The sequence below is a fragment of the Salvelinus alpinus genome, chromosome 28 (assembly GCF_045679555.1).
Source record: "Salvelinus alpinus chromosome 28, SLU_Salpinus.1, whole genome shotgun sequence".
Lineage (NCBI taxonomy): Eukaryota > Metazoa > Chordata > Actinopteri > Salmoniformes > Salmonidae > Salvelinus > Salvelinus alpinus.
Window position 1 is genome coordinate 16,053,388 of NC_092113.1, and position 24,225 is coordinate 16,077,612.

A 24,225-nucleotide genomic window follows, 5' to 3' on the forward strand; every position below is an offset into this window, starting at 1 on the left:
AGCTGCCTCCAATGTTGTTTGAAAGAATTTGGCAGTACGTCCAACCGGCCTCACAAAAGCAGACCACGTCTAACCATGCCAGCCCGGGACCTCCCCATCCGACGAATTCACCTGCGGGATCGTCTGGGGGGGTGGGAGGTGCTGAGGATTAAAAAAATAATGAAAAAAAGCCCTTTTGTTTCGAAAAAACGAATTCTGTTTGGCAGGGCCCGGCTCCCCAGTAGGTGGGCCTATGCTCTCCAAGGCCCACCCATGGCTGCACTCCTGCCCAGTCATGTGAAATCCATAGATTAGGGCCTAATGAATTTATTATATGAACTGTAACTGTTACTTTGAAATTGTTGCATGTTGCGTTTTATATTTTTGTTTAGTTAGTCACATGGTGACGTCATTTTGGAATATTGAATGGTGTGTGTTTACGCTAGGCTCACCATTTCTTGCCTATTCCATAACATGGGGCTTGTGAAAGCGTTTTTTTTCTACACATGAGTAAAAACATCACAAAATCGAGCTACAAACTAATGTCACCAATATTGAAAGGGGAGACTCTCACGAACACAAATGTCGGATGTTCTGCTCTATGACTCACACAAGCTTCAGCGGAGTCATCTGAAGTTAATCCAGTACCGAGCTGTAAAAATAGCAAAAAGTTCAAGTGACCAAACATGGGTCTAAATAAAAATAAAAATAAATCCCCCCTCCCCCACATTTCATTCAATAGAATAAAATAAGAAGAGTATAGTACAAAAATAACTTGTGTCAGAATTAAAACGTCAACAATATCGTCAACGACATCAACAATAACAAAGTTATTTTGAGTATGTGACCGACCACCTTGACCTGGGGCCTGTTGCACAAAAGTAGAATTAAGACATCCGGGATAAATGACTCAGCTGAGCTCAATGAAGCCAAAACATGTGCGTCCAGGCTTAATTGGTTGCACAAAGACCAAGCCAGGATGAGCAGACACGGATTCATTAAGCCAGGTGAAACCAATCCTGGATAGGTGCGCGCTCACGGCTCACTCAAATAGACCCCGCCACAGATCACAGATTAACTGATTTACCATGGCAACTAGAGCCGCGTACTTTTCCCCGTCGGAAGCACAAATCCTCATGGAGGCACAAATCCTCATGGAGGCATACGAGGAGGTAAAAGATATAATTAAGAAGAAAGGCAACACCGCCACAGTGATAAAGCAAAGAGAAAAAGCGTGGCAAAGTATTGCAGACCGCCTGAATGCGTAAGTAGTGCACAATTACACACTCACCGCTCCGCTGAAACATCACAATTACAATTCAAATATTTAATTCACATCTCCAAAAATGCAGTTGTACTGTAATTATGAAACGGTTACATTTTTAATTGAAATGCACTGCAGATATGAGTGAAATTGTGTAAAGTAACTCCATCACACTGTATAAAGCTATGATCAATTTTTTGATATTTTTACTGAAAACAAGACAAAAATACCAAGTAATTTTTTGCAGTGTGACTCCATTAAATGTGTGTGTGTGTGTGTGTGTGTGTGTAGATTAAACATGAACGGGCCAAAACGGACATGGCAGCAGGTCAAAATCAAATACAAGAACATTCTGCAGAATGGTATGGTCCCTGACTAATATTTAACAAAGCACAAGCATATATTGTACCCAGAAGGTGCCTGCTCACACATTGTCTGTACTGTTTTAGCAGTGAAAAAGAATACCCACAGACAAGGCACGGGTGGTGGGTCACCAAAGGCTGACCTTACCCCAGCAGAGGACATGGCCTTGGAGCTAAATAAAGGCAGGCCCGTCTTAGAGGGGATCCCTGGGGGGAAAGAGACGAGCATAGGTTCCTCCCAAGATGCCACCCGCTTCATTCAAGGTATGTCCTTCCATCTCTACATGGGATACAACCACATTCATATTGAATCAATTTGGACTGTCTGACTTTGGTTTACCTATTGCCTTGCAGTGTCTGGCAGCACTGTGTTCCTGTTAGAGCCACCAGCACAAGCACCAGACGATGCTGATCCAGTGAGTACTCCATCAAAGGCATACTGTAGGCCTGGCATGTCTTGTCTACTAGCTTCAATATGAATCCGATTAAATGTGATAGGGTGAAGGCCCCAGTGCAGCAGCAACAGCACATGATGGAGACGATGATGAGGAGGAGACCATCTCTCTGGATTCCAGAAGGCATGAGGTATCATGTTAAGACTGTGAAAGTACTATTTACTCTACAATGGTGAGGAGTCCTCATCAAAATCAAAAAATCTAATTTCTTTTACAGGACCCAGATGCTATACAGTGGGAAAACCAGCCTGGCAACATAGTGCGTATTAATAAAAGGACACCACATCCTGCCAAATTCCAGCTGCGCTAATTGTATTGTGTTCACAGAGCTCACAAGCTATCAGAAAGTTGTATGGCAACCACCTCCGGCGCCAAATAGAACTGGCAGACATAGACATTCAGTACAAGAAGAAAAAGATGGAAAATCTTGCACTGGAGTCCGAAATAAAAAAGAGGACAATTAGGAAACTGGACCTTGAAATAAAAAAACTTGAGAGGGAGGTGAGATATGCCTTCAATGTACACTGTATGCTAACTGTAACACAAATGTATTAATCATTATTTTTCTTTCCTCCCCCAGCTCCAAGAAGATGACACAGCTCAAAATAAAAATTAGGTATATTCTCGTAAAGTCAAGTGAGCCATGACATATGAGCTCTTATTGTGAGCACACAGGACGGTGGCATCTTTCTAAGGTTTTTTTTATTTTCCCAGCAATCAGTACAACCAAGTCATCGTTATAAGGCATCGCCCTCTTTTGCCCACCCCCCCAGCACCAGGTGTGGCCACTAGCCTATATGAAGGCCCAAAATTGTGTGTTCCTTTCTGCTCTGACAATGGCATGCCCATTCGTGCGAGATGTGGTGGATGAAGAAGCACTTGTGCTGAGGAGAGCCTTCAGGCGAGAAAGGGTCTTCAGGGACCGGTTGGACCCACTGGCCTTCCCTGATGACCATCTATATGAAAGATACAGGTTTTCTGCAGATGGCATCAGGTATCTATGCAGACTACTGGGTCCCAGGATTAAGCACCGCACTGCACGGAGCCATGCACTGAGTGTGGAGCAAATGGTTTGTGTGGCCTTGCGCTTTTTTGCTAGTGGAGCCTTCCTGTACTCAGTGGGGGATGCAGAACAGCTGAACAAGGCCACAATTTGCCGCACAATAAGGAGTGTGTGTCTGGCTATCAAAGCATTAGCAGATGTCTTCATCTCCTTCCCTGGCCACAGAAGACTCTGTGACATCAAAGAGGAGTTCTATAGGATTGCAGGTAAGAGGATCTACAAATTACAGGACAACTGTTAACACATAGTAGGATACTCATTACTTTGTGTGACAGGTTTCCCCAATGTCATTGGTGCAGTGGACTGCACACACATAAGGATAAAAGCCCCCTCAGGTGCCCATGAGGCCGATTTTGTGAATAGGAAATCCTTTCACAGCATTAATGTTCAGGTGAACATAACTTTTTGATATTGTCCATTGACGAACACTCTGCATTGCCAGTGATGTGCATTGATTGGTGTAATATTCCTCATCTTATGATTTCAGATGGTCTGCAATGCTGACTGTGTGATCAGCAATGTTGTGGCAAAATGGCCTGGCTCAGTCCATGACTCCAGAATCTTTCGGGCCTCTGAAATCTATCAGTGCCTATCACAAGGTAAGCCACACAACCCCTATTTATAACCATCATGGCTGTGTCAAGAATATCACTGTGTTTATGAGGTAGTAAAGATGAGATTTTGTGTTGACAGGTGAATTCTCTGGTGTGTTGCTGGGAGACAGGGGGTATGGCTGCCAGCCTTTTCTCCTGACACCTTTCACAGACCCCCAGGAAGCACAGCAGGCCTACAACCATGCCCATGCCAGGACCAGGGCCAGAGTTGAAATGACCTTTGGCCTCCTGAAGGCACGCTTTCACTGCCTTCACAAATTAAGGGTCAGCCCTGTTAGGGCATGTGATATTACTGTGGCTTTTGCTGTCCTCCACAATGTGGCCTGCCTGAGGAAGGAGAGGGCCCCCAGAGTGCCACCAGCCATGGACTGGGACAATCCGGCAATCTTCCCTGATGACGACAGTGGTTGGCTGCTGAGGGACCAATATGTGTTGAATTATTTTAGTTAGTATGTGTGCTTTCAATTTTGGTTAAATATGTCCTGCGGTGGCAGAGGAATTTGGGTTTTTTTGGGTTCGTTTTTTGACGAATTTGGCCTCTTATGATGTTTGTGCGGTATACTGTGTGTAATACAAGGCTGCAGGGAGGCTACTGCATCCATTCATTTGTCTGTTCAGTTGATGTGTATGGATTTGTCCTGCATTTATTTTAGTGTGCAGACATGCAGGGTGTGTTATATACAGACCTTTGAATGTGTATGTATCATTTTGTATAATATGCTTGGATTCTGTGCTTTCCATCTTGTAGAGTCACTGTGACTTCAGTTTCGAAAGGAGCTGATGGTTTACCTGCTTTGTTTTGTCCTTATTCAATAAAGGAACGTAATGTTACACATTGTGTTTTTATATTCATATGGAATGTGTATTTGTTTATATGACAGAGTACTAGGGCCACACTGAAGAAAAAGGATAAAGTCATAAATTTATGAGGCTGGTTCTTTCTGCAGAAAAGCTACATATTGTTTTTACAGTTTTGATACTTATGACAATGTGATACTTAATATTCTGGCACATCAGCATGTCTTTGTTTATGAAACCATACTGAAGTACAATTTCACGAAATACCCCACATCTGTCATTTTAACAACTGTCCTCCTTTAAAACAACTGGTTACAATATTATGACTTGTGTTTTTTCCCCCTCTGTGGCCCTAATATTCTATCATTTTATATATAGCCTTATAGTCTATGGGAAACTGTAAATTATCTAATGATAGCAACATCATCTAAAAATCATTTTTTATCCAAAATCATTGAAATTAATGATCACAAACGTTTAAATAATAACAGTGGGTCTAGTTATATGTGATAACAATGTATAGTGAGCAGTGAAATAACTATTGGTTTCCATTTGTGGTGACTGCTGACTGACATTAGGGATGAGATTAAATAGATCCTGGAATTTAGCCTGGTCTGGAGCAGGCTAGCTCCACAGAATAAATCTCCATGGTAATTTATACCATAACATATCCTCCTGCCCCCTATCCATCTTTAGTGCAACCGGATTACGGATCAATTGAGCCAGGATCACCAAGATATCCTGGCTTAATCCCTTATCCTAGTTTTGTGCAACAGGCCCCTGGTCTTGTGTAGCAAAATTAGAAATTGTGTTTTTTAAATTGGATAAAAGCAGAGACACAGAGCTACATAATGGTGTATATCATACACTGCATTTGTGGAACAATGGGAAAGTAATTCTGCTTTGACAGTTGATAAACTTGTAACATCACTTTTGAGAAAATGGTCTTTGAATGTTTTGGTACCTTCTAGAGAGCTTTGTCTACACCCATTCAGATTTGTTCACAAACTCTTAAGCTTTAGCCCCCACCCAACAGGCGGGCCTGCTGGGTAATAAAGCCCTACTAATCACCCTAACTAAAAACAGGTGTAACCAATAAACAAATGAGGGGGAGGAAAAAGTCAGTGGCAGCTAGTAGGCCGGTGACGACGACCACCGAGCACCAGCCGAACAGGAAGGGGAGCCACCTTCGGTAGGAGTCGTGACAAATGCACCCGAAATGATTACTTGCATAGTGGAGTCTTTTGTTAAGACGTAGCTAGCTAAACAATGAAGCTTAATCCCAACTCACGACATTACTACCCTGCATGAATCTGCAGGTAGTTAACAAACCAGTTTCAATGTTAGCTAGCTAACATTAGGCTATAACTAGCTAAGCAAAATGGCTCTGATACGAATAATAAGATCATACACAATGTTAGCTAGCGAGCCAGCTAACATTAGCTAGCTAGCTAACAGTACAGTGAACTTGAAATGAAAAGACAATATGTCAAGATTAGAAATATGTAATATCTGAAAATGTAGCTAGCTAGACTATATTACCCGTGGTCTGAAATCTGAGTAGATGGCCAGAGCAAATTTACCAGCGACGTCTATCAACAGTTGTTGCAGTGACATTCTATTGAAGTGGATACTTGCATAGTGGAGTCTTTTGTTAAGACATGTAGCTAGCTAGCTAAACAATGATTCATAATCCCAACTCATGACTTTGCTTACCCTGCATGAATCTGCAGGTAGCTTACCAACCAGGTTCAATGTTAGCTAGCTAACATTAGGCTATAACTAGCCAAGCAAATGGCTCTGAGATATAAATAAGATAATTCAGGTAACGTTAGCTAGCAAGCCAGCCAACATTAGCTAGCTAACAGTAAACTTTAACTTGAAATGAAACAACTTTCTAGAATGGAATTAATCCCTGATGTTGAACTATCCTTTTCTTACTTCCACAACGCATTCCAGGATGTTTGCAATAGGCATGCCCCTTTAAAAAATTCAGGATTAAGGGCAGAGAGAACCCTCAGGTTACTAAGGAACTTACAAAAATCATAAGGGAACGAAATGCTAAAGCAAGAGGGACTGGTTTGGCAGATGATTGAATGGCGTTTAAACATCTTCGAAATATGGGTGTGGCTATGATCCGTAAATTGAAAGCAGACCACTACCTGAAATCTACTTCACATGATTTAAATAATCCTGCAGACATCATTACTCCCCCCTTAACATGTATTTTTTAAACTCACGCTTGATGTTAAGGAAATCCCCAAGTTATGGAAATCTGTTTTTGTACTGCCTCTCCTGAAAGGTGGAGATTCTTCACTACTTGACAACTATCAACCCATATCAAAATTGTCTGTACTGTCAAAGGTACTGGAGTCCTTAGTTAGTAGGCAACTAAAGGCCTACTTCCAAGAAAACAACATCTTAAATGGAATGCAATCCGATTTTAAGTCTGGCCACAACACTGTTTCAGAAACATTGAAGGTTTTAAATGACATCCACTGTGCTCTTGATAAGAAGTTACATTGTGTGTCTGTCTTTATTGATTTGTCGAAGACTTTAGACACTGTGGACCATGCTGTGTTAGTGCAAAGGTTAAAATGTTGTGGAATTACTGGTCATGCTCTAGATTGGTTTATAAATTACCTATCAAATCGTACAAAATGTGTAATGGCGGATGGTTGTAAATCTGAGTCCATAGAGGTGTGCTCAGGTGTTCCGCAAGGTTCTATTTTGGGCCCAATTTTGTTAATTTTGTATATCAACAACATTGGGGATCTTATTGAAACAGCAGATATTCATTTTTATGCAGATGATACTGTTCTTTATTCAAGTGGTAGTAGTTTCTTTGGCTTTTGAAAATGCCCAAAAGAGCATTTAACATCATACAACAGATTCTGTATAATTTAAAGCTGGTTCTAAATTCAGGTAAAACAAAACGCATGGTATTTTCAAATGCCAGGCATGTTACTAATCATGTCATTGCTACATTGGCTGGACATACTATAGAGCAAGTTAAAGTGTACAAATATTTGGGTGTGTGGGTTGATGATAACCTGAGCTTCACTGTGCATGTAAAGAACTTGATAAGGAAGCTCAAGCTGAAATAGGCTTTTATTACCGGCATAAGGCTTGTTTTTCTTTTGAGGCCAGGAAGGAGCTGGTACGATGTACATTACTGGTGGTTTTAGATTTTAGTGATGTTATATATGTGCAGGCCTCAACCACTACCCTGAGAGCACTTGATTCAGTGTATCATGCAGCCCTCAGGTTCATTACAAATTGAAAACGTCTAACACATTATTGTGATCTCTACAGCGCTGTTGGCTGGTCGTCATTAACCTTACATAGGCTTAAACACTGGTATACACTCATTTATAATGCCATTTTATCGCTGTTCTTTTTTAGTCAGGTCGGTAAATATCAATTACGGTCCCATTCTCATTTGCTGCTAACAGTACCAAAAATTAGAACAGGTCATGGTAGAAATCATTTTAGTTACTTAGCTCCGTGGTCCTGGAATTCTCTCCTGAACATTAAAAAATTTGATGATCTAGTTTCGTTGGTGGAGTTTAAACACTTGATCGATGTATATGTCATAGAATAGTGTAATTGTTTTTATGCCAGCTGTTTTCAGTCAAGACTTTCATGTTTTTAACGTAAAATGTTTTTGTTGTACTGTATGTGTGTTTATAGTTTTGTTTAATGTTGTGTTAGTGTATGTAAGTTGTTTTATCTGAAACATTGTTCCCCTTGCTGCTATTGGACCAGGTCTGTCTTGGAAAAGATATGTTATCTGTATGAGAAAGACCCGTATAAATAAATGTTACAATTTAAAAAAAACTTTCTGTCAATTATAAACGTGTAATATCTGAAAATGTAGCTAGCTAGACTATCTTACCCGTATACATCATGGATGGACGCATCTCCTGTCACGGATGCCATGGTTGCCCTTAGTTTGAAGATGTAATCTGGAGACAGGTGTTTTCTCCATCTCCTTAGCTATCATACTCTAATTCCACTGATTTCAAAAAGCGGTCCTCCAGAAAGTGGAGAGCAGCAGTTTTACTACGCGTTACCTTTTTAAAAAGCCACGTTACACAGGATTACCTACACATACTGATCCGCTCAAATAGACAGAAGCATGCTATATGGAAAACCAATCCAAACTCCTCTCTTGGCATGTCCAGCCCAGTCATTTATCTCAGCCAATCATGGCTAACGGGAAGGTTGCTGACTTTATCTGTGGCTAAACCAACTAGGTTCGTCATTTTTACAATTATTCATATTTACAGATGGCATACAAGTTTGTTATTAAGGCACATGAAAGTTGACATGCTCGAGAAAGCATTTCTGCCAAACAACGCTTTCAATTTTAGGACCATCTTAACACAATTCCATATGTTTGTTTAGTAGATATTGCGATCTAAGGGCTTAGACCTACAGGGGTAGGTAGGTTTGTGTCCTGATAATACAACAATAATTTTCCACCATGGAATCTGCATCTTAGTTTTTAGAAAACAACATCAACAGCTTGATGTGTATGAAAGTGTATGGTGCAAATGTCCTGATGTTTAATCCCTTAACCTGTATTCAAAATGAAAGGGATTTTGGTAGTCATTATGCAATAGGCCCTAGACCTAGAATTGGGGATGATTGAATGTAAGGGATAAACAACTAGATCAGATGTCACTTCTGAAACCTGTCATGGTTCAGTGCCAGTACAGGGGATCAGGCCGGGAGGGAGCGAGGGACGGATGGGATGTGAAGGTTCCTGTCTAAATGCTCTGCCTTCTAAGAAAAACTGATCCTCTTGTTGTGAGCTAAATCCCTGTCCTCTGATTTTGCAATATGTCCATGCAAGGTTTTAATTGTAATGTTTGGAGTTAACAGAAGTTAAAAAAAATTAAATTTTTGTGTCATATCAGGTTTGGTGGGAGGATAAAAGGGCACGAACCCAAATAATGTCATCCAGGGTTAAGTGCCGAGAGAAAGTATTCACACACCTCCACATTTGTTGTGTTACAGCCTGAATTAAAAATGGAACAAATTGAGATTTTGTGTCACTGGCCTACACACAATACCCTATAATGTCAAAGTGGAATTATGTTTTTAGACATTTTTACAAATGTAATTAAAAATTAAAAGCTGAAAGGTCTTGAGTCAGTAAGTATTTAACCCCTTTGTTATGGCAAGCCTAAATAAGTTCAGGAGTAAAAATTTGCTTAACTCACATAAGTTGCATGGACTCATTCTGTGTGCAATAATAGTGTTTAACATGATTTTTGAATGGCTACCTCATCTCTGTACCCCACACATACAATTATCTTGAAGGTCCCTCAGTCGAGCAGTGCATTTCAAAGACAGATTCAACCACAAAGACCAGGGAGCTTTTCCAATGCCTCACAAAGGGCACCTATTGGTAGATGGGTAAAAATAAAAAAGCAGACATTGAATATACCTTTAATTAAGCATGGTGAAGTTATTAATTATACTTTGATGGTTTTTGACTACAGAGTAACTACAGGCGTCCTTCCTAACCTAGTTGCCAGAGAGGAAGGACACTGCTCTGGTGGCCAATGGTGACTTTAAAACAGGTACAAAGTTTAATAGCTGTGATGGGATAAAAAATGAGGATGGATCAACATTTTGTATTTACTCCACAATATTAGCCTAAATGACAAAGTGAAAAGAAGGAAGCCTGTACGGAATAAAACCATTCCAAAACAAGCATCCTGTTTCCAATAAGACAAATAAATGAACTTCATGTCCTGAAGACAAAGTTTTATGTTTGGGTCAAATCCAACACAATACATCACTGATTACCACTCTTCGTATTTTCAAGCATGGCATGATGTTATGGGAATGCTTGATGTTTCCAACAGACACTGGGAGACATTCACCTTTTCAGTAGGGCAATAATCTAAAACACAAGGCTAAATCTACACAAGTTGCTTACCAATACAACATTGAATGTTCCTGAGTGGCCTAGTTACAGTTTTGACTTAAACTGGCTTAAATCTACACTTAAATGGCTGTCTAGCAATGATCAACAACCAACTTGACAGAGCTTGAAGAATTTATATTGTACAATCCAGGTTTGCAGTGACTACAATCACTGCCAAATGTGATACTAACATGCATTGACTCAGGGTTGTGAATACCTACAGTACCAGTCAAAAGTTTGGACACACCTACTCATTGAAGAGTTTTTCTTTATTTTTACTATTTTCTACATTGTAGAATAATAGTGAAGACATCACAACTATGAAACCACACATATGGAATCATGTAGTAACCAAAAAAGTGTTAAACAAATCAAAATATATTTTAGATTCTTCAAAGTAGCCACCCTTTGCCTTGACGACATCTTTGCACACTCTTGGCATTCTCTCAACCCGCTTCACGAGGAATGCTTTTCCAACAATCTTGAAGGAGTTCCCACATATGCTGAACACCTGTTGGCTGCTTTTCCTTTACTCTGCGGTCCAACTCATCCCAAACCATCTCAATTGGGTTGAGGTCGGGTAATTGTGGAGGCCAGGTCATCTGATGCACATTGGTCAAATAGCTCTTGCACAGCCTGGAAGTGTGTTTTGAGTCATTGTCCTGTTGAAATAGAAATGATAGTCCCACTAAGTGCAAACCAGATGGGATGGTGTATCGCTGCAGAATGCTGTGGTAGCCATGCAAAGCACCCCCACACCATCACACCTCGTCCTCCATGCTTCATGGTGGGAACGATACATGCAGAGATCATCCATTCACCTACTCTGCGTCTCAGACACGGCGGTTGGAACCAAAAATCTCAAATTTGCACTCATCATACCAAAGGACAGATTTCCACCGGTCTAATGTCCATTGCTCATGTTTCTTGGCCCAAGCAAGTCTCTTCTTATTATTGGTGTCCTTTAGTAGTGGTTTCTTTGCATAAATTCGACCATGAAGGCCTCATTCACGCAGTCTCTTCTGAACAGTTTATGTTGAGATGTGTCTGTTACTTGAACTCTGAAGCATTTATTTGGGCTGACATTTCTGAGGCTGGTAACTCTAATGAACTTATCCTCTGCAGCAGAGGTAACTCTGGGTCTACCTTTCCTGTGGCGGTCCTCATGAGAGCCAGTTTCATCATAGCACTTGATGGTTTTTGCGACTGCACTTGAAGAAACTTTCAAAGTTCCTGACATTTTCCAGATTGACTTACATTCATGTCGTAAAGTAATGATGGACTGTTGTTTCTCTTTGCTTATTTGAGCTGTTCTTGTCCCATCACGCACTAGCGACTCCTGTGGTGTGCCGGGTGCAGTGCACGCTGACATGGTCTCCAGGTGCATGGTGTTTCCTCCGACACATTGGTGCGGCTGGCTTCCGGGTTTTAGTGGGCATTTTGTCAAGAAGCAGTGCGGCTTGGTTGGGTTGTGTTTCAGAGGACGCACGGCTCTCCCTCTTCACCTCTCCCGAGTCTGTACAGGAGTTGCAGTGATGAGACAAGACTGTGACTACCAATTGGATACCACGAAAAAGGGGTAAAAGTAAAAACAAAAAAACAAAAACATTTATAAAAGTAAAATTGTTATTTGGGTACCAGTGGATCAGTGAAGATCTCTAGTATGAATACTTTCTTAATAGCCTGCCTACAGTATTATCCATTGTTGCAGCTGGGTATTCACCTCTAGTGTTTTTATTGCCAGAACTATCCTGTTTCTGAAAGCTTTTAATTAAAGCTGTTCAAGGCTTGAATTTTTTCAAAGTACCAGTGTATGATAACAGATTTGTGGATAATATAATCTGGCTGCTGTGTTGTGTCATTGCCTTGTTCCTCACCTCAGCACCTCCACCACTGGGTTATACACACAGTCTCGGGTGAAACTGGCACAACCCCAGCCACTACTGTTGCCACTTGAACAAAAGCACTTGCATTCCTTTGCCCTACTCCGATACCAATGTGGTTTTACTTGCCTCCCCAGCCGCCTCCCGTCTCCTCATTCTCAAACCTCAAGTCCTTCTAGTAGGTAGTTGGTGTCTTTGTGCCTGAAGAGATAAAGGAGAAAGTAGGGATTCATATTTTCCTTTATCTACCAAGTTTCAATACCGGGAATAATTCATATTTATCTTGCGAGTCCCGGGAAATACTGCAAAAATGCCAATTTAAACAGTTTAAAACCAAGATATGGTCACTAAGTTTTCCCCCAAAGTAAGATTTTTGCTGCGCCACATTGCCGTCTGTGTGATACTGATATTTAGTAATGATAGAGTAACTTTGATCGCCAATGACATTATTATGAATTGCGAAACAAGCCGTTCATAAATTTAGAGCGTTATGTTCAATTAATTCAGCCAAGGTCTACTGCTGAAATGTGGTCTCTCGACACAGAGCGCACCTCGAGCAGGCCATAGCGTTGTCGAATCATACAAACTTTGTAACCGCAGTCAAACAAAAATCTATTGACCAAAGTTGCTATGCATGCTAGATGACCACCAATGAATTACAGAACTGTATACAGCTAGCAGATCAGCTCATGAATAACAGGCAAATTGTTTCAATATCAAGGTATCCTAACTTGCACCAACTCTGTTAAAAAATATATATATATATTTACACTCATACTGTTGTTTGATCACACATTATCTACCGACACTCGCATATGGGCAGCAATACGAGAGCGCAGAGAAGCGGAAAAATGTTATAGCGGTATTTCGCCATGCATAGGTGAGACGTGCTTTGATAATGCAACCTATGGATTACAGAATAAAGTTAGGAATTTTCATGCGAGACAGGAGTCATGATTTTAGGTTTCAGTGGGATTGGGACGATAGGAAAATAACCTAGGCTCTTTGTAAGGATACTACGTGAGTCAATAGAAAAATGATACACTTGATTTGGTCTACATTATTGCGTGCTAAATATTTCTTATCAGTAATAGATGAGAAAACGAATAAATGAGCTACTACTTCCACTTGTCCAACGAGAACTGAATTGACCAAATACAGTTGAAGTCAGAAGTTTACATACACCTTAGCCAAATACAGTTAAACTCAGTTTTTCACAATTCCTGACATTTAATGCCAGTAAATATTCCCTGTTTTAGGTCAGTTGGGATCACCACTTTATTTTAAGAATGTGAAATGTCAGAATAATAGTAGAGAGAACGATTTATTTCAGCTTTTATTTATTTTGTCACATTCCCAGTGGGTCAGAAGTTTACATACTCTCAATTAGTATTTGGTAGCATTGCCTTTAAATTGTTTAAATTGGGTCAAACGTTTCAGGTAGCCTTCCACAAGCTTCCCACAATAAGTTGGGTGAATTTTGGCCAGCTCCTCCTGAGCTGGTGTAACTGAGTCAGGTTTGTAGGCCTCCTTGCTCAAACATTCTTTTTCAGTTCCGCCCACACATTTTCTATGGGATTGAGTTCAGGGGTTTGTGATGGCCACTCCAATACCTTGAATTTGTTTTCCTTAAGCCATTTTGCCACAACTTTGGAAGTATGCTTGGGGTCATTGTCCATTTGGAAGACCCATTTGCGACCAAGCTTTAATTTCCTGCATTTATATGGCGGTTTTGGAGCAGTGGCTTCTTCCTTGCTGAGCGGCCTTTCCCGTTATGTCGATATAGGACTCGTTTTACTGTGGATATAGATAATTTTGTACCTGTTTCCTCCAGCATCTTCACAATTGCTTTGCTGTTGTTCTGGAATTGATTTGCACTTTTCACACAGGTGCGTTCATCTCTAGGAGACAGAACGTGTCTCCTTCCTGAGCGGTATGACAGCTGCGTGGTCCCATGGTGTTTATACTTGTGTACTATTGTTTGTACAGATGAACGTGAGGTCTTGGATGATTACTTTTGATTTCCCCATGATGTCAAGCAAAGAGGCACTGAGTTTGAAGGAATGCTTTGAAATACATCCACAGGTACACGTCCAATTGACTCAAATTATGTCAATTAGCCTATCAGAAGCTTCTAAAGCCATGACATAATTTTCTGGAATTTTCAAAGCTGTTTTATAGGCACAGTCAACTTAGTGTATGTAAACTTCTGACCCACTGGAATTGTGATACAGTGAATTATAAGTGAAATAATCTGTTTGTAAACAATTGTTGGAAAAATGACTTCTGTCATGCACAAAGTAGATGTCCTAACCGTCTTGCCAAAACTATAGTTTGTTAACAAGACATTTGTGGAGGGGTTGAAAAACAAGTTTTAATGACTCCTACCTAAATGTATGTAAACTTCCTACTTCAACTGTACACAGACCGAGCTTAAGTAAAACAAAATCACAATGATTGATTATCAAGTCACTGGCTTTTGGTGATACACGGTAGTACGCGAGTGAAGAGCAAATTTCATAAATGTTCTGATCAGCTAATTTGAATGTTACGCCTCGGACAGAGATGTGGTCAGCAATTTAACAGGGTGGAATGATGAGACTGAGAAGTTAATAACGTTCAGTTTTAGCCATTCTTCACATTTCATTATTGAAATAATTGCTGAAATATAATGGTTTCAAGTTCAAAAAGCTATTTCTATACATCTACACATCTACACATTCACATATTACCTCTCACGAATAGTGCATATAATCTCAGGCTTATTCAATCAGTAGTATTTAGCATCTAGCAAAAAAAGCAATTTGGCATGTAAAACAGTCAAATTGTAACATAAGAGGCTACATTATATTATATAGTGCTCACTGTACGAACAGTAACAATTTCTAGAAAGTAACAAATGACTGGAGGCCTATGCTAAACAATGCTACAACCTTTACATTCTAAACCATCAACACGTGAGCTAACAATGGTTGAAACCCAATAGCCTAGAGCTAGCTAGCTCTTAGCAAAGTTAACTCCGGTTAGCATAAAGCTAGCGAACTGTTCAATGCTATTTTCTCACAAATATAAATACTTTCAACACATTTTATTGTCACATTGCATATATATATATATATATATATATATATATATATATATATATATATATATATATTACCTGAAGTAAACTGAGACTTTGTTCATAGAAAATAATACCAAATAGGAGCTAAAAACATTGATGAAAAAAAGTAGAAAGATTTTGGACACGATTTTATTCCCTTTTTCTTATATATAAATGATTAGCAACCTAGCAAACCTCTCTTACTTATAATGGAGAAAATACCAACCAGTTTTATCTTCTTATGGCTGAAATCCCGTCAACCTCTCTGGGATAGCGGGACGCTTGCGTCCCAACTGGCCAATAGCCAGGGGAAATGTAGAGCGCCAAATTAAAAAAAATTATATAAAATCAAACTTTCATTAAATCACACATATAAGATACCAAATTAAAGCTACACTCGTTGTGAATCCAGCCAACTTGTCAGATTTCAAAAAGGCTTTTCGGCGAAAGCATAAGATGCTATTATCTGATGATAGCACAATGTCAACAAAGAGAGTGTAGCCTATTTCAACCATGCCGGCGCTACTCAAAACGCAGATATAAAATATAAAACATGCATTACCTTTGACGAGAATCTTTTGTTGGCACTCCAATATGTTCCATAAACATCACAAATGGTCCTTTTGTTCGATTAATTCCGTCCATATATATCCAAATTGTCCATTTATTTGGCGCCGTTGTACCAGAAAAAAACAGCTTCCAATAAGCGCAAAGTCACTACAAAATATCTAAAAAATTACCTCTAAACTTTGCCAAAACATTTCAAAGTAGTTTTGTAATACAACTTAAGGTATTTGTAAACGTTAATAATCGATCAAATTGAAGACGGGTCAATCTGTTTTCAATACAGGAGATCAACAAACTAACGCTACTTTTCTAGGCTTGCGCAACTCTCAAACAGTACACAAGACGTTACTCTACTTCCTGATTGCCTTCTTCTTCATTGCACAAATGAATAACCTCAACCTATTTCCCAAGACTGGTGACATCCAGTGGAAGCAGTAGGAACTGAGAATAGAGTGATTAGAAATCTGGCCTGCCCATAAAAACTCATTGAACAGACAGTGACTTTAAAAAAAATGGTTAGTCCTCAGGGTTTTGCCTGCTACATAAGTTCTGTTATACTTACAGATATGATTCAAACAGTTTTAGAAACTTCAAAGTGTTTTCTATCCAAATCTACTAATAATATGCATATCTTATATTCTGGGGATGAGTAAAACGAAGTTGAAATTGGGCACGCTATTTTTCCCTAAGTGAAAACTCTGCCCCTTATCCTAGAGAAGTTTTAACGGGATCGACTTGACAACAGCCAGTGAAATTGCAGGGCGCCAATTTCAAACAACAGAAATCTCACAATTAAAATTCCTCAAACATACAAGTATTTTACACAATTTTAAAGATAAACTTGTTGTAAATCCAGCCACAGTGTCCGATTTCAAAAAGGCTTTACGACAAAAGCACACCAAACGATTATGTTAGGTCAGTATGTAGTCACAAAAACACAGCCATTTTTCCAGCCAAAGAGAGGAGTCACAAAAAGCAGAAATAGAGATAAAATGAATCACTAACTTTTGATGATCTTCATCAGATGACACTCATAGGACTTCATGTTACACAATACATGTATGTTTTGTTCGATAAAGTTCATATTTCTATCCAAAAATCTTAGTTTACATTGGCGCGTTATGTTCAGTGATGTTTTGCCTCCAAAACATCCGGTGATTTTGCAGAGAGCCACATCAATTTACAGAAATACTCATAATAAACATTGATAAAAGATACAAGTATTATACATGGAACTTTAGATAAACTTCTCCTTAATGCAACCGCTGTGTCAGATTTAAAAAAAAACTTTACGTAAAAAGCACACCATGCTATAATCTGAGTACAGCGCTCAGAGCCCAAACAAGCCATACAGATATCCGCCATGTTGTGGAGTCAACAGAAGTCAGAAATAGTATTATAAATATTCACTTACCTTTGATGATCTTCATCAGAATGCACTCCCAGGATACCCAGTTCCACAATAAATGTTTGTTTTGTTCGATAACGTCCATCATTTATGTCCAAACACCTCCTTTTTGTTCGCGCGTTTAGTTCCAAAATCCAAATTGATGACGCGCAGGTCAGACGAAAAGTAAAACAATTCCATTACAGTTTGTAGAAACATGTCAAACGATGTATAGAATCAATCTTTAGGATGTTTTTAACATACATCTTCAATAATGTTTCAACCGGAGAATTCCTTTGTCTTCAGAAATGCGATGGAACGCAGGTCGCTCTCACGGGAGCACCCATGATAAGCTCATGCCAGACACCTGACTCAAAGAGCTCTCCTTCCCTCATTCTTCAAAGTAGAAGCATCAAACAAGGTTCTAAAGACTGTTGACATCTAGTGGAAACCTTAGGAAGTGCAATATGACCCCAAAGACACTGTATATTGGATAGGCAAACCTACAAACCTCAGATTTCCCACAGTTCTGTTATACTCACAGACATCATTTAAACAGTTTTAGAAACTTCAGAATGTTTTCTATCCGAATCCACTAATAATATGCATATCTTAGCTTCTGGGACTGAGTAGCAGGCAGTTTACTCTCGGCACCTTGTTCATCCAAGCTACTCAATACTGCCCCCAGCCATAAGAAGTTAACTCGGTTAAAATTTCCTTCAATTGCCTTCAAACATCACCAAACTCATGGACTATGTAGTTAACCATGTTATCTCAATATTGCATTTTTGAAAGATGGTGCCGGAGGGAAAACTGCCGTTTTGTTGGTTCTTTATTAACTAACCATGCAATTGATTTATTTATATATTTTTTTGCTTTGTTTGTAACTTATGTTGTACATAATGCTGCTGCTACTGTCTTTTATGACCGAAAAGAGCTTCTGGACATCAGAACAGTGATTACTCACCTCGAATTGGACAAATAATTTTTCTTTAATGAGTCAGACGGGAAGGATATACTCCCCATCATTCACTGGAGAAAGAAACAGATTCCACGGAAAGAGATCATGGTGCCTTGAAGATCAGGCGACGAGGGGCTAATCTGCCTTTGCCATCAGCTAGTGCACAATATCTAAGGAAGTCTCAAAGTTTTGCTCGCCTGAGGTAGTGTGGTCTACAGCTCATCATGAGATACTCTATCTACCTAGAGTTTTCATCTGTATTTTTCCTAGCTGTCTACATACCACCACAGACCGATGCTGGCACTAAAACCGCACTCAATGAGCTGTATACCGCCATAAGCAAACAGGAAAATGCTCATCCAGAGGCGGTGGTCCAAGTGGCCAGGGACTTAAAAAATCAGTTTTACCTAATTTCTATCAGCATGTTAAATGTGCAACCAGAGGGAAAAAAACTCTCGACCACCATTATTCCACACACAGCGATGCGTACTAGGCTCTCCCTCTCCCTCCATTTGGCAAATCTGCCCACAATTCTATCATCCTGATTACTGCATACAAGCAAAAATTCAAGCAGGAAGCACCAGTGACTCGGTCTATAAAAAAAGTGGTCAGATGTAGCAAATGCAAACTATAGGACTGTTTTGCTAGCACAGACTGGAATATGTTCCAGGATTCTTGCGATGGCATTGAGGAGTACACCACATCAGTCACTGGCTTCATCAATAAGTGCATCGATGATGTCGTCCCAACAGGTACTGTACGTACATACCCCAACCAGAAGCTATGGATTACAGGCAACATTCGCACTGAGCTAAAGGGTAGAGCTGCCGCTTTCAAGGAGCGGGACTCTAACCCGGAAACTTATAAGAAATCCCGCTATGCCCTTCGACAAACCATCAAACAGGCAAAGCATCAATATAGGACTTAGATCGAATCATACTCCACCGGGTCCGACGCTCGTCGGATGTGGCAGGGCTTGCAAACTATTACAGACTACAAAGGGAAGCACAGCCAAGAGCTGCCCAGTGACACGAGCCTACCAGATGAGATAAATAACTTCTATGCTCACTTCGAAGCAAGTAACACTGAAACATGAATGAGAGCACCAGCTGTTCCGGATGACTGTGATTATGCTCTCTGCAGCTGATGTGATTAACCTTTAAACAGGTCAACATTCACAAGGCTGCTGGGCCAGACAGATTACCAGGACATGTACTCCGAGCATGCGCTAACCAACTGGCAAGTGTCTTAACTGACATTTTCAACCTCTCCCTGACTGAGTCTGTAATACCAACATGTTTCAAGCAGACCACCATAATCCCTGTGCACAAGAACATTAAGGTAATCTGCCTAAATGACTACTGACCCGTAGCACTCAGGTCTGTAGCCATGAAGTGCTTGGAAAGGTTGGTCATGGCTCACATCAACACCATTATCCCATAAACCCTAGACCCACTCCAATTTGCATTCCGCCGGAACAGATCCACAGATGATGCAAACTCTATTGCACTCCACACTGCCCTTTCACACCTGGACAAAAGGAACACCTATGTGAGAATGTTATTAATTGACTACAGCTCAGTGTTCAACACCATAGCGCCCTCAAAGCTCATCACTAAGCTAAGGACCCTGGGACTAAACACCTCCCTCTGCAACTGGATCCTGGACTTCCTGACAGGCCGCCTCTAGGTGGTAAGGGTAGGTAACAACACATCCGCCACGCTGATACTCAACACAGGGGCCGCTCAGGGGTGCGTGCTCAGTCCCCTCCTGTACTCCCTGTTCACTCATGACTGCACGGCCAGTCATTAAGTTTGCTGATGACACAACAGTGGTAGGGCTGATCACTGACAACGATGAGACAGCCTATAGGGAGGAGGTCAGGGACCTGATCTTGTGGTGCAAGGACAACAACCTCTCCCTCAACGTGATCAAGACAAAGGAGATGATTGCGGACTACAGGAAAAGGAGGACTGAGCACGAGGGTCACCAGGGTCAGCGCACTCATGTTGTTTTTGCAATCATTGTAAGCCTGCCACACACACACACTATACGATACATGTTTCAGGGAAAGTTTTTTCCCCATCTCCTTAACAATGCAGAAATCAGACATTTTCTGTCTTAAAATGATGCAGAAACATTAATCCATGCTTTCGTCACTTCTAGATTGACTACTGCAATGCTCTACTTTCCGGCTAACCGGATAAAGCACTATATAAACTTCAGTTAGTGTCACAATCGTTTGTAGAAACGGATCAAGGCGCAGCGAATGTTGAGTTCCACATAATTTATTAATAGTGAAACTGAGCAAAAACAATAAACGAACAACGAACCGTGACTACAGAGGTGCTACATACACTTACTCAAAATACAATATCCCACAAACACAGGTGGGAACAAATACTACTTAAACATGATCCCCAATTAGAGACAACGATTACCAGCTGCCTCTAATTGGGAATCATACAAATCACCAACATAGAAACATGAAAACTAGAACACCCACATAGAAATAATAAACTAGACTAACACCCAGTCACGCCCTGACCTACTCCACCATAGAAAATAAGGACTCTCTATGGTCAGGACGTGACAGTACCCCCCCCCCCCCCCCAAAGGTGCGGACTCCGGCCGCAAAACCTGAAACCAAAAGGGAGGGTTAGGGGGGGGTGTCTAGTGTCGGTGGCGGCTCTGGTGCAGGACGAAGAACCCTCTCATCCCGCGGATCCGCCAGCATCGGGGGCGGCTCAGCTCGCGGATCCACCATCCCTGGTAGCGGCTCTGGTGCGGGCCGAAGAACCCGCTCATCCTGCGGATCTAGCCATGGACCCAGGCTGAACACTGTGCCGGACCGGACCCAGATGCCGAGGTAGGCTCCTGCCATGGAGCGTGACTGGACACCAGCCCTGGCCTGGACATCGGTGCAGAGGAGGGATCCTGCCATGGAGCTGGACTGGACGCCGTGTTTGGACTGGACATCGGCGCAGAGGAATGCTCCTGCCCTGGAGCTGGACTGGATGCCGTGTTTGGACTGTACATCGGTGCAGAGGAATGCTCCTGCCATGGAGCTGGACTGGACGCCGTGTTTGAACTGTACATCGGCGCAGAGGAATGCTCCTGCCCTGGAGCTGGACTGGACGCCGTGTTTGGAAGCTCCGGACCGTTGACCCTCGCTGAAGGTTCCCGGACGTTGACCGTCGCTGGAGGTTCCGGACCGTGGACCGTCTCAGGTGGTTCCGGACCGTGGACCGTCTCAGGAGGTTCCGGACCGTGGACCGTCTCAGGAGGTTCCGGACCGTGGACCGTCTCAGGAGGTTCCGGACCGTGGACCGTCTCAGGAGGTTCCGGACCGTGGACCGTCTCAGGAGGTTCCGGACCGTGGACCGTCTCAGGAGGTTCCGGACCGTGGACCGTCGTTGGAGGTTCCGGACCGTGGACCGTCGTTGGAGGTTCCGGACCGTGGACCGTCGTTGGAGGTTCCGGACTGTGAAACGTCGCCGGAAGCTCTGGATTGGGAACCGTCGTCGGAAGCTCTGGACTGGGAACCGTCGCCGGAAGCTCTGGACTGGGAACCGTCGCCGGAAGCTCTGGACTGGGAACCGTCGCCGGAAGCTCTGGACTGGGAACCGTCGCAGGAAGCTCTGGACTGGGAACTGTCGCCGGAAGCTCTGGACTGGGGATCGTCGCAGGAAGCCTGGTGCGTGGGGCCGGCACTGGTGGAACCGGACTGGTGACACGCACCTCAGGGCGAGCGCGAGGAGCAGGCACAGGACATACCGGACTGGGGAGGCGCACTGGAGGCCTGATGCCTAGAGCCGGCACAAATTGTACCGGAACAATGACACACTTCGCATGGCGAGTGCGAGGAGCTAGCACAGGACGTACTGGGCTGTGGAGGCGTACATCTGGGCGAGTGCGAGGGGCAGGCACAGGACGTACCGGACTGGGGAGGTGCACTGGAGGCCTGGAGGCCTGATGTGTGGGACCGGCACAGATTGCACCGGACTGTTAACACGCTCCTCCATACGCCTGCGTTGCCGCATACTCCTCGCCAACTCCATTCTCCGGTATCCCTCCTCGCACTGTTCCATTGACTCCCAGGCGGGCTCTGGCACTCTCCCTGGGTCGACCGACCACCTCTCTACCTACTCCCATGTTGTCACTGGTTCACACCTCGGCTCCGCCGACCACCCCGTGTGCCCCCCCCAAGAAATTGGGGGGCTGTTTTTTGGGGCTTTCCTTGTGGCCGCGAACTGCTCGCTGTTCTCCCTTCTCCCCTTGCGTCTCCCGCCAAGGAAGGCGATCCTGTCCTGCCAGTATTTCTTCCCAAGTCCAGGATCCATTCCCGTCCAAAATCTCCTCCCAAGTCCAGGATACACTCTCCTCCTGGGCACGCTGCTTGGTCCTGTTGTGGTGGGATATTCTGTCACGATCGTTTGTAGAAACGGACCAAGGCACAGCGAATGTTGAGTTCCACATAATTTATTAATAGTGAAACTTAGCAAAAACAATTAAAAAAACTACGAACCGTGACTACAAAGGTGCTACATACACTTACTCAAAATACAATATCCCACAAACACAGGGGGGAACAAACACTACTTAAATATGATCCCCAATTAGAGACAACGATTACCAGCTGCCTCTAATTGGGAATCATACAAATCACCAACATAGAAACATGAAAACTAGAACACCCACATAGAAATAATAAACTAGACTAGACACCCTCACCTATTCCACCATAGAAAATAAGGACTCTCTATGGTCAGGACGTGACAGTTAGTGCTAAACACGGCTGCTAGAATCTTGACTAGAACCAAAAAATTTGATCATATTACTCCAGTGCTAGCCTCTCTACACTGGCTTCCTGTTAAGGCAAGGGCTGATTTCAAGGTTTTACTGCTAACCTACAAAGCATTACATGGACTTTCTCCTACCCATCTTTCCGATTTGGTCCTGCCGTACATACCTACACGTACTCTACGGTCTCAAGACGCAGGCCTCCAAACTGTCCCTAGAATTTCAAAGCAAACAGCTGGAGGCAGGGCTTTCTCCTATAGAGCTCCATTTTTATGGAATGATCTGCCTATCCATGTGAGAGACGCAGACTCGGTCTCGACCTTTAAGTCTTTATTGAAGACTCATCTCTTCAGTAGGTCCTATGATTGAGTGTAGTCTGGCCCAGGGGTATGAAGGTGAACAGAGAGGCACTGGAGCGACGAACCACCCTTGCTGTCTCTGCCTGGCCGTTTTCCTTCTCTCCACTGAGATTCTCTGCCTCAAACCCTATTACGGGGGCTGAGTCACTGGCTTACTGGTGCTCTTCCATGCCATCCCTAGGAGGGGTGTGTCACTTAAGTGGGTTGAGTCACTGACGTGATCTTCCTGTCCGGATTGGCGTACCCCCCCCCCCCCCCCTAGGGATGGCATGGAGATCTTCGTGGGCTATACCCGGCCTTGTCTCAGAATAGTAGGTTGGTGGTTGAAGACATCCCTCTAGTGGTGTGGAGGCTGTGCTTTGGCAAAGTGGGTCGGGTTATATCCGGCCTGTTTGGCCCTGTCCGGAGGTATCGTCGGACAGGGCCACAGTGTCTCCCTCCTGTCTCAGCCTCTGGTATTTTTGCTGCAATAGTTTGTTTTGGGGGGCTAAGGTCAGTTTGTTATGTCTGGAGTATTTCTCCTGTCTTATCCGGTGTCCTGTGTAAATTTAAGTATGCTCTCTCTAATTCTCTCTCTCTTTCTCTCGGAGGACCTGAGCCTCAGGACTACCTGGCCTGATGACTCCTTGCTGTCCCCAGTCCACCTGGTCGTGCTGCTGCTCCAGTTTCAACTGTTCTTCCTG

General features: G+C 42.5%; 1 protein-coding gene across 7 annotated transcripts; it reads left to right on the forward strand.

Moving 5' to 3' along the window:
- Positions 1–846: 846 nt before the first annotated feature.
- LOC139557287 (putative nuclease HARBI1) lies at positions 847–4,563 on the forward strand. Of its 7 annotated transcripts, none has more exons than XM_071371885.1 (9): positions 847–1,869; positions 1,960–2,021; positions 2,104–2,190; positions 2,278–2,561; positions 2,641–2,676; positions 2,775–3,329; positions 3,399–3,514; positions 3,611–3,722; positions 3,817–4,563. In XM_071371885.1, the coding sequence occupies exons 6-9, from the start codon at positions 2,858–2,860 to the stop codon at positions 4,185–4,187; spliced, it is 1,071 nt and encodes a 356-aa protein (XP_071227986.1). In that variant the 5' UTR covers positions 847–1,869; positions 1,960–2,021; positions 2,104–2,190; positions 2,278–2,561; positions 2,641–2,676; positions 2,775–2,857; the 3' UTR covers positions 4,188–4,563. The 7 variants fall into 7 exon arrangements, 6 of the variants coding, with proteins under 6 accessions (XP_071227986.1, XP_071227988.1, XP_071227987.1 ...); XM_071371887.1 differs by having other exon boundaries at positions 2,278–2,319; positions 2,388–2,561; positions 2,641–3,329; XM_071371886.1 differs by having other exon boundaries at positions 847–1,605; positions 1,693–1,869; positions 2,641–3,329.
- Positions 4,564–24,225: the final 19,662 nt, after the last annotated feature.

What these genes read in the sequence shown, in the direction of transcription:
- LOC139557287 (XM_071371884.1), top strand. Translation starts at nt 2,858, where the DNA reads ATGAAGGCCCAAAATTGTGTGTTCCTTTCTGCTCTGACAATGGCATGC. An exon ending in TTCACAGCATTAATGTTCAG is followed by an intron (nt 3,515 to 3,610) that starts GTGAACATAACT and finishes TTATGATTTCAG; the next exon opens with ATGGTCTGCAATGCTGACTG. An exon ending in CTATCAGTGCCTATCACAAG is followed by an intron (nt 3,723 to 3,816) that starts GTAAGCCACACA and finishes TTGTGTTGACAG; the next exon opens with GTGAATTCTCTGGTGTGTTG.